Here is a 15,182-nt window from a genome sequence, read left to right on the forward strand (position 1 = left end):
TGCAGTGTCCTTAGCTGATCGGCTGTAATGAAACAATAGAAGAGACGTCGGAGCTGACCTAGCTGCTGTGAAGTTAGAACAGCTTTTGGCACTGATGAGCTGAAGGGCGGTTAACAAACCGCTACTGGGCATGGAATCTGTTAAATTTAGTCACCAGCTCGATATCTCCCCTTTCTCGTTCACCTCTCAAGTGCATCTTGTCTAATGCCTCAGCCTGCTCCTCGGTCATGGCTGACACACCTTGGCAGCGTGACGATAACAGAGCTCCAGTCATAAGCCGACGAAAGTACATGAAACCTTGATCTTGGTCGAAGTGGTGAAGTGGTAACTGCTTGTGTTAGTTAGCATCCCGAAGCCTAGGACAGAACAAACATGGATTGCTCGAGAAATAGCGAGCAGAACCACAAACTCTCAAAATACCCGAGAACTCGGAGACGAAACTCAAGCACACCAAAATCCATTTCCGTTTCTAGAGCTGAGCTCCTGCCGCTCTAAGCTGAGTTGGTGCTGAGGTCGGGCTGAGGGACCCGGAGTTAACCCATATCCTGAGAGACCTCTGTATTCGACGCCGTCACTACTTAGACTATTTCCTTGTTTTTCTTTGAATTTCTTTTTAATAATAACCCGACTTAATGGCCATAATTATTATATACACCAATGTTTTACTCCAAGCACTATTTATGAGGAACGATTCTTTTAAGAAGGATATTCGCAGCCTCTAGCTAATTTTAACCGATTTCTAATAGCTAGCTTACCTCAACTACAAGGTGCCATAATACTCTATGCACAATAGGTAAAGCAAGATACATAGATCTACTCATAAGATTATTAGTATAAGGTAACCCTAGAGAAATACTATCCCCTTCCGCCAACGCCCATGCCTCATATACTACATATTGCCTTTATTAACAGTAATACTAAAAAGGATTAATTCAAAATACAGTAGCGGGGTAGATTCTACATCTCCAATACCGTCCAAGAGGCAAACCTTTCATCGACCTAAGATAATTCAGGGCTATATAGAGGGTTAACTCATAATTCCTTCATACATATCAATTTCCCAAGAAAAAGTAATAAAAGGCAAATATCCCGGTATCTCGGCAACCCAAGGGATAAGAAGGATACTCCGCGGTTTAAAGAGGCTATCAACTAGGGGTCAGACTTAAGAAGAAGCCATACAAGCTCAGAGTCATATCCAGGTCCCCCGACTCAGGTGACATCAAGATCTTAAATCTACTATGGAGTACAAGGCTACGAGGGATTTATAGGTGAGGATAAGCAAGAAAGGGAAGGCAATACGATATAAAGGTCGAGATACCCAAGATAGGTAGCACTCAGGAGCAAGAGGAGGAATAGTCTCACCCAGCACGAGCCATCTAACAAACCTCCCCAAACAAAGGGAAAAGCCCATTCCAAGGCGGACTACTGCCTAGCTATGCATCTTTGATAAACGAGGTGGCAATAAGCCCGCCACGTCACATGGCCCGTTCCTATAACTGTTCTCACTGCCGCCCAACGTCCATCCGCCCGCGTAAACTTATACTCTCGACTTCTACCCTTTCCGTCGCTCCCTTATCTCCTCCCCAACCTGAGTTTCATTTCCATAAGCTGGCCGCGTCATCCGCTTGCTCGCGTGGGGCCGCCATCATCGCTACAGGGCGACTTTGTGACGGCGTCGGCCGCATTGTCCCTTTCCCACCGATTCAGGATGACTGGCTGCCTCGTATGAATGCTTTCCAAGAAATTATTCCTTGCAAGGAACGATTGATGAAACAAAGCTTGGGTAAAGGACGAATGGAATACAGGAATAGGGTCATGACATGCATTTGGCACGTGATGGGGCGCATTCTAGGCCGTGACAAAAACCCACTTGTTGCACCCGCATGTTTGTCGCACTCGCTTGCGGAGTGCGTTACCTTACACGGAGTTTAGGTTTTTAATAACTTTTTAGAGTCGCGTTTTCAGGTGTAAATCCAAGTGTTACACTCACTTGTCTGTTGTACGTGATTACCATGTACGTTAGGTCTATGCTATCCCTGGCTCTACTTGTTCCACTGACTCTGGTTTTCAGGTGGCAGCTCGCTCGCGGGAACTTCATTAACCGCCATCTCAGCAGGCTGCGGGGTTGACCCTTCCATCTCATAAATCACTCGACGTTCGGCTTCTTGGGGAGGGCTTCGAGGTATGCAGTCGGAATGAAGTTGGGGCTTTTCGTGTAATCCGCTCGTATCTCCAGGACTGGCCCGCTTGGCTCGCTTTCGTCTGAATAGATATATAGCACTTAGAAGAAGTACCAGTCCCACGAGTCCCCCAACAACAGGCCCTGCTATCCATGCCTTACTCGACTTTGTGTCTAGAATTCGACAATGAGAGATGATATAGAATTAATAGACCCAAAAAGGATTCTTACCTTGTGTGTTGCTTTCGCTATTTTCTATCGCAGGACCAGCGAAGGTTAGATCAATGGGTTCACTACCACACTCTTGGATCACCTGAAACTCAGGATACTCTGCGGCTTCGAAACTGTTGCTTATGACGTATTTATTGATGTCGGTTGTAAAGAGTCTCTCGTCGTAAAGAATCGTGCCATTGACCAGTATTTGGAGACTACAAGTCGTCGTTGTTTCCCGTCTCCAGAGCAAAGAGCGGCGTGGCAGTGAACTAACCTTGCCAACCCTTATAGTTGCCAGGAATCTAACTAGGTTGCCAGACGGGACAATGTCCAGAAGGACGGCAGTGAGACTAAAAGACGCACTTCCCTTGGCTGGGGGTCTCATGACACTAGACTCGCGTCAGGATTAGCCAGTACAGTAACATATGGTGTGGGACTTGCATAGCATCGATTCCGCCTGCCGTGGCAAACTGGGTATTTTCGCCCAATGCAGCGTCATCCAACTCCAAAGGTATAATTTTTGCTCCGGGTGTTGAGGTGGGACTTGCATCTAGGGAAGGTACTTCAATCCAAGAGGTGCTAGTTATGGTAATAACACCATCGTTATCGGTAGGTGACTCTCCACTTGTCTTTATTGATCCTCCATAATCATCTTCTTCGGTCGCTGAGCCTTCAAGATGATGGGGCGAAGACGTTGCCATGGGTTCTTCTGCCGTGACTAATTCTTGTTATTCACCTTTTTCTTTGGTGGAGGTTGGCTCTTCGAGGTCGGGGATCGGCAACGCTGCGGCAGCCGTCACGGTGTCGCTGGAAGTGGCTACATTGGTCAACTCCTCTGCGGTACTCATTTGAACCGTCATACCTAGGCGTCTCTGCACTAACAATCTCAAAATGAGCCGTTGACAACACTCAAGGCGAACTTGTCTGAAGTCGGCTTGAGAATTGTTCAAACACATCGAGGCGTTAAAGCTGCGTCTTAAGAGGAGAAGAGACGAGAGGAAGAAACGATGATTCCTGCGACGAACCAGTGAGCGTTTATGTAGGCTAGCTCCCCATCTTTTTCAAGCCCACCTCTCGACTTGGAGAAATAGAGTTGTGGTGTAACAGCCATAGTCAGCCACACGGGACTTGCCGAATGCTGGAGTGGTAGGCCTGACCAGTGCCTCCTGGAGCTGTACGCAGATGATGCATGTGAGGATCATTGATGTAAAGCGGCGCATCTGATGCTGCCAAGGTTTGGCGGAAACCTTTACAAGGCTGTCACTTGCATCTCACGTCTGGCATGGAATTCTGCGGTTCTGTTTACGGTTTCGCGCGTGGCTACAGGCTGATCACAAAGTGTCGCATATCAGCCTGTCGCACACACGGCATAGCCCACCGGATTATTTTCCGGAATTCCACTTACAGTTTCTGTTCCACACGGATTTCGTCTTCTATATAGGACAGCAACGCCATTCTCTTTTGTATAGTACAATTGCTCTTTAGATAATTCACATCAATTGACTGGTGCCATCAATGATCCTTGTGGAGCCAGTTGTCTGACACAAAGCCACAGCGTTTACTCTGTCATTTTTCGGCGGGCTTCTTTGCTGGCAAATTGAAAGCGTGTAGGTACAATCTTTCTCAGAAGCGAGGCATTTAGTACATCTAATACATACTTCTTCCATGCCAGATGCATAAGAGCAACCCGCGTCAATACTAAGAGCGAATACCTGCGAGGCGTAATGCCTTTCTTTTGCCGGACAACGAGGCGATCGGTGGTAACGCAGATGAGAGTCATGCCATCTAAAAGGAATAGTCTTTCCCCCACGTAACCCGGCAAGGTGGGTGCTCTAACAGCCACTTTTTGATAGCTTAGAAATGAACAAATCAAATGAAGAACACAAGACTCTGTTTTTCGGGGGCAATGCAATCCAGCTAGCTAACTAGCCAACCATAACAAGGTGCCGATTCCATGGTAAAGGTGGGCTCCTCGCCACCACCTTTGTCTAGTATTAAGTATTTATATCGCTAAAGTTAAGGCGGATTCGGAGTCTATTGCTGCGGCCCACACGGAAAACATCATGCCTCGCCAGCTCGGCCAGCGACAATTTGGAGCTAACGGAGAAAAGCAAGTGTGATCCTTATCCCTTTAACTGGCATAAGACTTCGCGACAGTCATAGCAGTAGGGTCGGCTTAATCAGAGCTCTCATTAGTGACGATACCTTATCCTACGCTATCTTCCGCGCAAAGAGCAAGCAGACTGTGCATAGGGCTATAACAGTGGCGCTCACTGAAACCTGCTGTAGTGAAGCTACGTTGGCCAGAAAATTGCGGGACAGCTAGTAACTTTCCTTTATAACTAATTATATTTTAATTCATAAAACATAAAAAAGTCTCTTTAGAGTATATAATAAATACTTTATTAAGTTATAATATAATATTTTCTTTTTATTAGGTCTTATCCTTAAGGCTTATAAATTAATTATTTAAACTTTTCAGGTTTATAAAAACCTTTTTTCTTAAATATTCCTAGTAATATTAATAATATATTAAAAGTAAAATGTTAATATAAAAGTAATTATTATAATTACTTATATAATTACATTAATTAATATTCTTAAGATAATAATTAAGAAAACCTACCTAAATATATAAAATATATTTATTTATATTTTCTTATATATTAATTATTTTAGTTATTAATATAACTCCGTTATATTTAATACCGTAAGTATATTATTAGATATAACTTAATACCTTATTTAAGATAATATTAATATCCCCTCTGCTAAATATAAACCTAATATAACTAGTCTATCTCCTTAGGAACCTTATAATCATCATAGTACTAATATATGCCGTGACTAAAAGATTATTTCTAATAATCTCCCGGCCAAACCGTGTACCGTAGAATTGTGTCAAGGCATCCCGAAGTTGGTGATAGTCCTTTATGAGCCTAGTGGGGAACCTGTGAGTAAATATCAGGGTTGGTGTAGATTCATTAGAGGTCATCTTGGAGTCTATCGTGGTGTGTGCGTGGCGTGCCCAGCGGCCTTGGGGTTTTATATGGGATGGTTGATGATGTAGATAGGTATGTAGGGCCATTTCTCAGTCGTGCCAGTGGTGTTATTTATGCTGCAAACTGGGAAATGAATCAGACTCTCAAGGTACAAGGATGCAGGATATCGAGTCTATCATACGGCAAACCCTGCACACTGAATGTCAGCAAACGATCGCGCCTTGCAACTCTCTTGCAAAGGCAGCTTGTAACAGCCTTCAAAGGGAGCTGAACCAAGGTTGTGGGTGGGTGCTTCATTGACAACAAGAACAATTGTTAAGCGGCATTATCGGGGGACAAGTCCTAACTTGCTGTACGGTCATACCAGATAAATCAACATCCGCCAAAGTACACAAAGATCTCAAGTCTTGTAGTGCGATATAGCATTGGGCTTTGATGCTACCGTATATTCGACGGGCACTATTGTATTTGGTATTGTGCCAAATACCTTCCACTGGAGACGTCATTAACGGCAAAAACCCCCAGGCCACAGTTAAACTTCATCCAGCCTTTTCATGTCAAGCTTGTGCTTAACTCCCGTCTTCTTCATAACCAAAAGCCCATATGAGCTGACATCCCTTGTCGTCCACCTCCAACCCTCGTCGCACCTCTCCGCCGTCTTCCAAGACCATCCAAGGTCTGTGAAGTGTCTCTCCAACTTTATTTCGCTGGACAATATAACGCACCAGAGATTCGGAAACATCTCCCTAGTGGCAAACAAGCTGTTGAGATTCTCTACTAGGGCTTGTTTATCGCAAAACCCGCAACGGAGTACGAGACTTTCTAGTGAACGCGGCAGCATCTCGACGAGGTCCATCAATGGCGGTAAGGGGCCGTTTGGTCTCTTCCGTTGGTACATGTGCTCCCCAAGAGCAGGCAAGCTTAGTCCAAAGTGTTTCAACTTGGACAGGCATCGCAGGTCGCCTATCTTTTGGGCCATGTATTCTTCACCGGTCAACCATTCCCCGTTTTTTCTGTCTGTAGAGGTGAAGTGGAAAGAAAGGCTGACCCTCTCAAGATTCTGGCCGTGATCTCGTAGAATGTTACCCAAATCATAGGAGACGGGAAAGACGCAAGGAGAGCTTTCCAGACCGATGTCAAGTTTCAAGGTTCGTAACTCTTTGCATGCCATCAAGACGCTCTTCACAGTCTCGGGTGGCATTTTCGACGACCTCGAGTCGAGATGTTCGAGTGAACAGGTAGTTGTAGATAACACAAAGGCCTCGCCACTCTCCGGTTGGGTCCAGTGCACGCTGGATGTTCGTAGGGTTCTTAGCGAGGACAGCTTGAATAATGACTCGATAGCAGTGATGTAAATGGATTGCTCGTTCTTGTAAGGTGCCTGGGTGAAACTGACTTCCTGCAGGGAGGAAAGTGGCCGGGTGCCTATCGAAGTCTTTTCGGTGGACTCAACGGCATGCTTTAGGAGGGCAGATGTGAGCTCAGTCTCGTCCATCATGGACAAGCTCATCTTCTTCAGGTTTGGCATCAGAGAAAGCCAAAAGGCGGTCAGGGCGTCCCGGGCTTCCATGGTGTAGTGATTCAGCGCCTCAGACAGCACTGACTCAATCTGATCTGCCAGCTCAGGCGGCAACTTGAGGTATGGACGAGCCTTCCCGAACCACTCACCATGCCTGTTGTCCCACCTGAGCGTGTCGAGGGTGTAGCGCAGATCAAAGTCCTCGACCAGTTCGCCGAGTTGAGGATTGTTGCTCATCGAACCAAGGACCTTGTCGACTCCTTTATGATAAGGGAAGGTGAGCAAGAAGCGGTACAGCAAAGGCTGGGCGACAGCCTTGAGCTGCTTCGAGACTTTGCAGATATTGCTCAAATCTCTGTATCTTCCGAGGGTCCATCTTATGATGCCAAAGGGACCACAGCGGGGATCGGGATTTAGCGTGATGAGGAATTTGGAAAATATGAGCAGCAAGATCTCATTTGGGAGAGGGCAATTGTTCCGTGGGGATGCAACTTGGGTGTCCATGATGAGAGGTTGGATGAGGTGAGAATTGCATGGCAACAAAGACAGGACCATGAGGGGACTTTATGTGCGGGTTCTCCAGAGTCCCATGCCAGGCAGCAGTAGTAACAGCCCAGGGTTGTAATTGGTTGGCTAAAGACGGTGGTAAGATTCTAACCAGGCCTGGTGATTGGTCGGTCAACTTCCACGATGTTCATATGGAATCACCTCAAGATTACCGTACTGATCGTTAATTCGTTTCCTTTCTCGATTGTTTGAGATGGATGATTTGTCTAGATATTTGACCTAATACGCAAGTTTCCTCGGCCCTTTCATCGCTCGTTGGCCCATTACAACCATACCTAAAATCTCCTGTTATGAGCGTGCATCAAAGGCGAAACCTCCATGTAACCTAGGGACCTTTTGGCAGCAGGTAAAAAATGTACTCCTAAGTGATAGCGGTTTTTGGCATTGGATTTTAATGCCGGCATTGTCAATAACTGTGTTTCTTTATTATTCGGGTTCATGACTTCTTTTAGAAGTATCACCAAGTTCACAAAAAAGTGTGAAAGCTAAGGTTTGCATAAAAAGCAAGATGGATGGTTCGGCCGACATTGAAGAAGAAAAAGATTGCATACGCCATCTCGTATTATAAAAGACCGCCGTATCTTTGAAGGCTGTCTTGGAAAAACTTCCCACGCAGCCGACTTTTTCCCCATTGAAACCCATCTTTCCAAACACATTCCCGTCCCAATACGCGACTTATTGACCGTGTCTGACCAACAACAACAAGCCAAGGTCGTCCTTTTCTCCCGCTGGGGGTTTCTGCCTGCTAAGATACAACTCATGATTCTCGACCTGCTCAAGCGACACAACTCCCGAGGGTGCTACGACGCTGTATCCAAAGAATGGCAAACGTTTTTCGAGGCGAAAAACTTTGGTCATCTCAAAATAAGCCAGCATGATGTGGAACAGTTCGTAAAGGTGGTCAAGCCTAGACGGCGAAAACAGCTGATCAAGAGCATCTGGCTAAATATCGAGCTCAAGTCGTACAACTGTCGTCTCTGTGGCTGGGCCGAAAGCAACTCCTGGCAGGGAGAGAACAAAACCATCATCGAAAATGCCGCCATGGACCTGTTTGGCTCCTTGAAGAGCTGGAGGCGCAGTGGAGGCCGAGACTTGGCTCTCGAGCTCATCGCGTATTCCCTGAGCGATCGCGAGCATTGGCAACAGCACTGTTTCGTGGGCAGTCCGGGAGAAGACGGTCCAATTGGAGAGATCCATGATCCCAAGCATGGATTCGAACATGGTCGACAAGTCAAGCCCTCTGATGCGGAAGCCATAGACAGATTCCTCGGAAATAACTACATGGTTCATAGGGACCAATTACATGCAGACACGTTCAAGTCACTCCCCCAAGTGACTGCCGTTATAAAATTTACAATGCGTTGACAATTCCGGCGTCAGTTCCCCCCAAAGGCGGTCAGCAGGCTGTTTGGTTCATTTCCTCGGCTGGGCACTCTGGTCTGGGAGCCATGGCGTAAATGGGATACAGGCTGTTTCCAAAGGGAGTTTTGGGACAAAAGTGAGCAGGCTCACACGTGGAGAAAGACGACACTAATATATACTCCAGGATACGAAAAGTGTATTAATCAAATTCTTCCCACAAGTCTCGAGAGGGTGTCGGTCTTTGAAGATCTTAATGAGGGCTATGCTCATCGACTGCTACTTATGTGGGGCCCCATGGCAAATAGTATGCGTATCGCAAGCCCTTTTCTTGGTTCTGCGTTTTCATCTAGAAGCATTCAACAGGAAGAGCTATCCGTCTCGTTTATGGTGGATGCCGAGCACTTTTTCCAGGCGTGCCAGCCAGAGTGGAGGTGCAAACAACTGCGTTCCCTTGCTCTGACATCGCGGTCGATGACACCTCCAAGGGAGGAGGAAGTGACAAATCTACTTCTCAAGGCTTCAAATGCTGCGATGCTCATGCCTAAGCTGCAGACTATGATCTTATGGAACGGCGCAAAGGGGGAAGCTTGTGCATTCACGTATAACAGGGCGGATTCTTCCGTCACCTGGCGAGGGACATGGGAGATGAAACCGGGGCAAAAGGTGGCCAATGCTTGGAGAAAGATGGACCATGAGAACTGCAGACAACCTTTTCGAGTCAAGAGCGAGGTGATTTCCAACAAGATCCTTTCACACGGAGACGCTGTTCATCACTTGGGCTTGCCTGCCAGTGTTATTGATCCAGTGTCCCTCTGGCAGATTAGGAACGAGCACTTGCTGAATTATAGGGAACCGGGTGAATGAAAGGGATTGTGAGTGGCAACAAAGAAGTTGTTCAAAGACACAACAGCAATGGTTTTACAATTCGGCAAGAAGAGTCTAGTAATCATTGCCCGTGGACCCGTAAAGATGTGTCCCTCTCTCAAGCACTTCAATCTCATCTCCAACCTGAACGTACAATCCCGTCTTTTGACTCTTTGCTTCGCTCAAGCTGTGGTCCTCAGGAACGCAATGCATACCCAAGTAACCAAGCGCCCTAGGATTCCCATCCTCGACTGTCCGGTACTTGACTAGGGTTGTACTTGGCTGCGCTCTACCTCTAGCCCTGTCCGGAGCAGGCTTATCGGTGTCGAATTTACCTGTGTTAGGGTCCACATTGGGCATGGTGCAGCGAGATGTACGGCAGACGACAGACAGGGCTGGTGCAACCTTGGCTTGTGTATGAGAGCCCGCAGTTTTGGGAAGAATACGGTAGCGTTTCCAGTTCTCTTCCTCAAAGGCCGGAGCGCCCGTGATCCATATGTTGGCCCTGAACCGAAGTGCGTTCAGAGGTTGGTTCTCCACTGGCAACATTGACGAGACGGCGTGGACTGAAGACAAGCTGTTGATGTTGATTGGTTGCTGATCCGTGTATCCATGAACAGCCGGAGTGCCGATGTGATTCAGGGGAGCAAGGTTCTTGTCGGTCTTCACGAGGGTATCAGGGGTGCACCTTAGGATGGTGAGGTTTTGATCCGAGACTTTGAGGAACCTCTTCAGTTTGGGAAGTGCTGCTGCCACCGATGGAACCCTGCCCATGTCCAAACCCTTTGCATCGCGGGAGTGGATAGTAAATGGCTTCATTCTGATCTTGTACTCATCCACCAATTCAGATGTCGGTTGGAGAGGCACAATGAAGGACACCTCTTGTTGCACCGGTTGGCTTGAGTCAATCAAGGCTTCAAGGCGGTTGATCCAACTTGGGGGATCGGGGTCCGGGAACCGTAGGACCAAACATCCTCCTGCACGAACCAGGGGATCTTGGGAGTCGCTCTTTTCGTGAGGCACCCACAGCTCGGGCTTAATCTGGGACATGAGGGGTTTGGTCCGCTGACTGATGAATCGCCAGACGGAGCCCCCTTCGGCGTCGGCTCTTGCCACCTCGGTCGCGATTGCAAAGCACCTGTCGTACATGAAGCCTGTCTTGGTCAAAACGGCATGGTCGAGCTCTATTGGTCCACAAGACTTGACGGGGTGGATGAAAATGGCCTTGATACGGATGGGCGTGTCGGTCGAGGTGTGTTCTGGGACGTCAAACTTGACGTCGGTCTGGTCGCTCATGTTGCTGGATAATACCCCCAGCCTATGCAGATTTCGCAGTTTTCTGCGAGTTGAAGATGAATTTTCGGTCCATTTTAGAATGAGGAGAAGGGTCGGAAGTCCGAGTAAAATGGTGATTGCAATGACGGTATAGGTTAGAGGGTGGTTCTGGAGGCTGTCTTGAAGACAGCCCGCGAGTTGAGACAACATTTTTAGGGTTGCTCGCTCAAGTTTGCTTCCAAAGGGATGACACCTCTTATAAGACGCGGTTGGAGATGCTCCGTTGTTAGCTCCGAGATGCCCGGCGAATGACTCCTTTTATCGGCACGTTAGAAGCGACCCACCACTCTGCGCCCCCTGTCAATCGGGCGCGATCGGCTCCAGTTGGCGGGGAACATGAGGAATCATTCTTCGTCCGTTGACCTGAGTGGTCAAGTGACATCATTGGTGCTGCAGGTTCGAAAGCTTAAACACTTGACTACAGGTTCGTATGGTCGTTCAATATCTCTTCACTACTGAGACGTCCGTCCTGGAGACTTTATGAGGCCTTCTCAATGAGAGATGAGAGCTGATTTATTAAACGTTCGATGGGACAAATGATTGCCGCAAAAGAAATTGAACTGACCAGATATTTTAACCAAGAGGAATGCACTTCATTACTGTTACTAATCAAAAGATGACAAAACAAATACAAAAACCAAACACCACATCCATGCTATCCCGATCCAATTTTCATCAAAGTAGTCATATCCTTCCAGCTCATTATGTTACAGCATCATGAGGCTTCCAATCACACACATCATCAGGGCAACACCAGCCGGCATCGCCTTCACCGCACTAGACTCTGGCGACGCAGCCTGATCAGAAGCGTCGTCACCTGAAGCAGCATCCGAGCCGCTATCGGTCTCCTCCGCATCATCGCTGCCGGTGCTTTGAGGATGGAAGGGCTTGACGGCTCGTGTAGGCTTTCCGGTAGCGCTGGCCTCCTCAGTGTCTTCAGCGTCCTCAGCGTCGTCCGTGCCTGACGGAGCAGGGGCAGAGTCGGTGACCAGCACCTCAGAATCGTCGGCGCCAGTAGGTGATGACTTTCCGGTAGGCTTGCTTCCAGCAGCCGCACCACCAGCAGGCTTGTCTGCGGCAGAGCCTCCAGTGTTGGCAGGCGCCTCACCACCTGTGGCTGTTGGGCCAGCACCCGCATCATCGTCACCAGGAGACACGCCAGCGGGTCGGGCAGCAGGCGCGGCGGGCTCGCCTGGTTCGTCACCCGAGTCGGCATCATCAGCGGGCTCGCCAGCAGGTTCATCGGAAGACTTGCTGCCAGATTCCCCACCGGCAGGTTCATCACCGGCGGGAGCGGGGGCCGAGTCTCCAGAGGCACCATCACCAGACGGCTCACCACCCTTGGCGTTGTTGTCTGGCTCAGCCGGCTTACCTCCAGCAGGGGCGGCAGGGGCAGCTGGAGGAGCAGGCGGAGCATCTGTGGGAATCTGGAGCTTGCCATCCGAGACCTGGCTGACTGGAGGAGCAGTGATGATGGGCAAGTTCATATCATCGCAAGGAGTTGTGCGCACTTGAACCTGACCATCGCCAATCTGGCACATGGGAACAGCAATAGTCGTGGGAACCTCCTTGGTCGTTCCGTCTGACACAACTGTCACAACAGTCGTGGCGACAATGCTACTTCCAACAACTCTCTTCTTAGGAGCATCCTTGGAACCCTCGCCACAAGGCATGATGCCAAACTCGACAGGCGAGCACTGCTCAGCCCAATGACGGTCATAGAGGTTGTAGAAATCGCCCGACAGACATTGCCAGAAGACAGCCGAAGGTCCAATAGCAAGAGTTCCGTTGGAGCAGACAGAGAAACCGGCAGTGAAGATGGAACCAGATTGAGGAGGCTCGTCGAACTGGAACTGATAGCTGTCCGAGATGTAGCCGGTTCGGCCTTGAGCATCCTTCAGGACGCCATCCTTGAGGGTCATGACCAGGACACCTTCTCCATTGCACTCCCGTGGCTATAGCTGGTCAGTGAATGGTAGTAGTAATGGGGTGTGTGTTTCTTACTTGAACGTCTCGCTTTGACTTTCCACTCTTGTAGATCGTGACTTCAAAGGTGCCGTCGTAGGATTCGCTGCATCCCTTAGGCGGGCCGCTCTTGGGCCTGATATCTTCTGTGACGGCTTGGGGAGCGGCAAAGGTAGAGGCCACGAAAGCCAGGAAAGCCAATGAGCTCCTCATGGTGTCGATGATTTTATGTCGAGGAGTGTCTGGTGTTATTGATCGGGTTGTTGTGTTGTAGCTTGCTTGTGTTGATGATCTTGGAAGTGATGATTATGTCGATCAAAGCAAGAGGTGCAGCTTGGTTGATATACTTGGCATCAACGCCCTTAAACTGTCTCTGGCACGCAGTACCGGACCTGAATAGTCCCCGACGTCCGCTTATGGGGCCATTACCAACACCTGCATTGTTCTCTGGTGGCGAGACATGTCAAGCCGTGTGGCTGGGTATTGACGATTATTCGCCAAGGGACAGCTTTTGTGGTTCCAGACAATGCTATAACCATTAAAAGAACTGCCTGGAGCCTCTACATGCCAGATTTCCAGGACTCAGCGTCCTGTGTGTGGCTGGAGATGCAGGGAGAACATTGCCTTTCAGCTGACCATGATTGTCACACGAGCCGCTTCTCCGTGTGGCTGGACTTCCCTGACATCAAAGTGCTGATTGAAACACGCTAAGGGCAGGGCGACTGGAATTTGAGAGTATCGATTTAGATCTGGAAGTGTTTGAGGGAGGCGGCGTTGATGGTTTGGAATGGAGGGAGTTTTGCCAGCCTTAATGTCTCATCGCAAGGGGGAATATGTCTTGGACTTTGTCGGGGCTTCGCTCGTATCGTCAGATCCAAAACTGGTTTGCACATCCATCAGTGAAAAAATTGTACTGTATTCGTCATCGAAGGCGTGATGATGATAGTTGAATGGTAACTTAGCTTGCAAGTATTCACAGGAATAATTCCACAAGTATGAAATAAATAGACGACTTTTTACTTTGTAGAGACTGATTCACTGGATCTATAATTGTCATCCAATGTCTTAGTCGTTCGTATTCTGACGCAAGGGAGCGGCGCTGAGACATGATCGACCCTTCAGCCAAGGGTTGACAACCGAGGAGCAAGGGTTGCTTTGAAAGAATGTGGCAAGAACAAATGGAGGCCATTGTGAACAAATCGAGATCTGAACACTTTTCCTCCTACAAGACCAATGCTCAGACACAGTTCCAGCGTCGTTGAAACAGGCCCAACACGTCGGAGTGCGACAGCCTGCGGCTGAAATGCTTCTCACATGTCTGGGCATGGCTTCAAGCCGACAACTCTCAGGGGAGCTCGGTAGTTTGAGCAGCCCCAGGACAGAAAAGACAAACAAGACAACAAACCGCAGCACAAGAATAGTCCTATTCCCAATGTCCCAAAGCGCAATGCACTCAACAATCCCAATCGTCGACGCAGAAGCAAGAAAAGTGTCGAGGACGCGATAATCGCCCCTTCGGTAAAAGCAAAACATGAGACCGCCCAGGCAGAGCATGCGTGCGTTTGCGGCAGCGTCGACTACCCACGCCCCCTCGGAATTAGCGATGTGTGGGGGAAACCCATAGCTCGTGAGGACGACACTGGGGCTGAGGAAGACTGCTGCGATGCTGGGGTAGCAGAGAGCAGCAGCCAGGAGTAGAGCGGGAATGTGGTTGTAGCGAAAGTTGTGGAACATGGTGGGTGTCAGGTTAGATGTCTGAGTTGTGGTCTCTCAACTACGAGAGTATCAAGCTTTTAAGGACAACTCAGATGTTGGCAATTATCAAGTGATGCCTGGGTAGGAGGATTCTACGCCTTATGCTATACGACGTCGGGGGCGCTGCTCTTTGCTCGTTGGGGAAACGAGCTGAAATGCACCTCGCTGCGTGCAGGGATCCAAATCTCCCATAGGCCGGCGTTGATACTCCAGCCCGTAATCAGCCTTGAGTCAGCCTATTATACATGCAACTTCCTCTTATAGCCTGTTGGCGATATTAGGAGGACAGGGGGTAATTACGGGGAACCTGGGCCAGTAGAGTGCTTATTAGCTGTGTCTCAGAAGCCGAGTTGTGACGTATTGGCGGGCGAGTTGTTAAACAGACAGGTCATTGTTCTAGTTGCAACTTGGACAGTTCGGG

The 15,182-nt window shown here is 48.6% G+C and overlaps 6 protein-coding genes across 6 annotated transcripts; 1 reads left to right on the forward strand and 5 right to left on the reverse strand.

The window, feature by feature from the left end:
* Nucleotides 1-2,042: 2,042 nt before the first annotated feature.
* MRS44_005695 (uncharacterized protein) lies at nt 2,043-3,093 on the reverse strand (the record flags this gene model as incomplete). The annotated part of the gene is made up of 3 exons (XM_046273400.2): nt 2,043-2,353; nt 2,411-2,607; nt 2,816-3,093. 3 exons carry the CDS (start codon nt 3,091-3,093, stop codon nt 2,043-2,045), a joined length of 786 nt encoding a protein of 261 aa, XP_046140747.2.
* Nucleotides 3,094-5,926: 2,833 nt separating this feature from the next.
* Nucleotides 5,927-7,417, reverse strand: MRS44_005696 (uncharacterized protein; the record flags this gene model as incomplete). Its single annotated transcript, XM_046274767.2, has 1 exon — nt 5,927-7,417. One exon carries the CDS (start codon nt 7,415-7,417, stop codon nt 5,927-5,929), a length of 1,491 nt encoding a protein of 496 aa, XP_046140746.2.
* Nucleotides 7,418-8,239: 822 nt separating this feature from the next.
* MRS44_005697 (uncharacterized protein) lies at nt 8,240-9,706 on the forward strand (the record flags this gene model as incomplete). The annotated part of the gene is made up of 3 exons (XM_046280599.2): nt 8,240-8,764; nt 8,861-8,978; nt 9,027-9,706. 3 exons carry the CDS (start codon nt 8,240-8,242, stop codon nt 9,704-9,706), a joined length of 1,323 nt encoding a protein of 440 aa, XP_046140745.2.
* Nucleotides 9,707-9,781: 75 nt separating this feature from the next.
* Nucleotides 9,782-11,002, reverse strand: MRS44_005698 (uncharacterized protein; the record flags this gene model as incomplete). The annotated part of the gene is made up of 1 exon (XM_046274766.2): nt 9,782-11,002. The coding sequence occupies one exon, from the start codon at nt 11,000-11,002 to the stop codon at nt 9,782-9,784; it is 1,221 nt and encodes a 406-aa protein (XP_046140744.2).
* Nucleotides 11,003-11,748: 746 nt separating this feature from the next.
* MRS44_005699 (uncharacterized protein) lies at nt 11,749-13,219 on the reverse strand (the record flags this gene model as incomplete). The annotated part of the gene is made up of 2 exons (XM_046270330.2): nt 11,749-12,996; nt 13,046-13,219. The coding sequence occupies 2 exons, from the start codon at nt 13,217-13,219 to the stop codon at nt 11,749-11,751; spliced, it is 1,422 nt and encodes a 473-aa protein (XP_046140743.2).
* An 803-nt stretch (nt 13,220-14,022) lies between these two features.
* On the reverse strand, nt 14,023-14,740 carry MRS44_005700 (uncharacterized protein; the record flags this gene model as incomplete). The annotated part of the gene is made up of 2 exons (XM_046273399.2): nt 14,023-14,050; nt 14,412-14,740. The coding sequence occupies 2 exons, from the start codon at nt 14,738-14,740 to the stop codon at nt 14,023-14,025; spliced, it is 357 nt and encodes a 118-aa protein (XP_046140742.2).
* Between the last annotated feature and the right edge of the window lie 442 nt (nt 14,741-15,182).

The sequence above is a fragment of the Fusarium solani genome (assembly GCF_023522795.1).
Source record: "Fusarium solani strain SB1 chromosome Unknown bctg00000003_1, whole genome shotgun sequence".
Lineage (NCBI taxonomy): Eukaryota > Fungi > Ascomycota > Sordariomycetes > Hypocreales > Nectriaceae > Fusarium > Fusarium solani.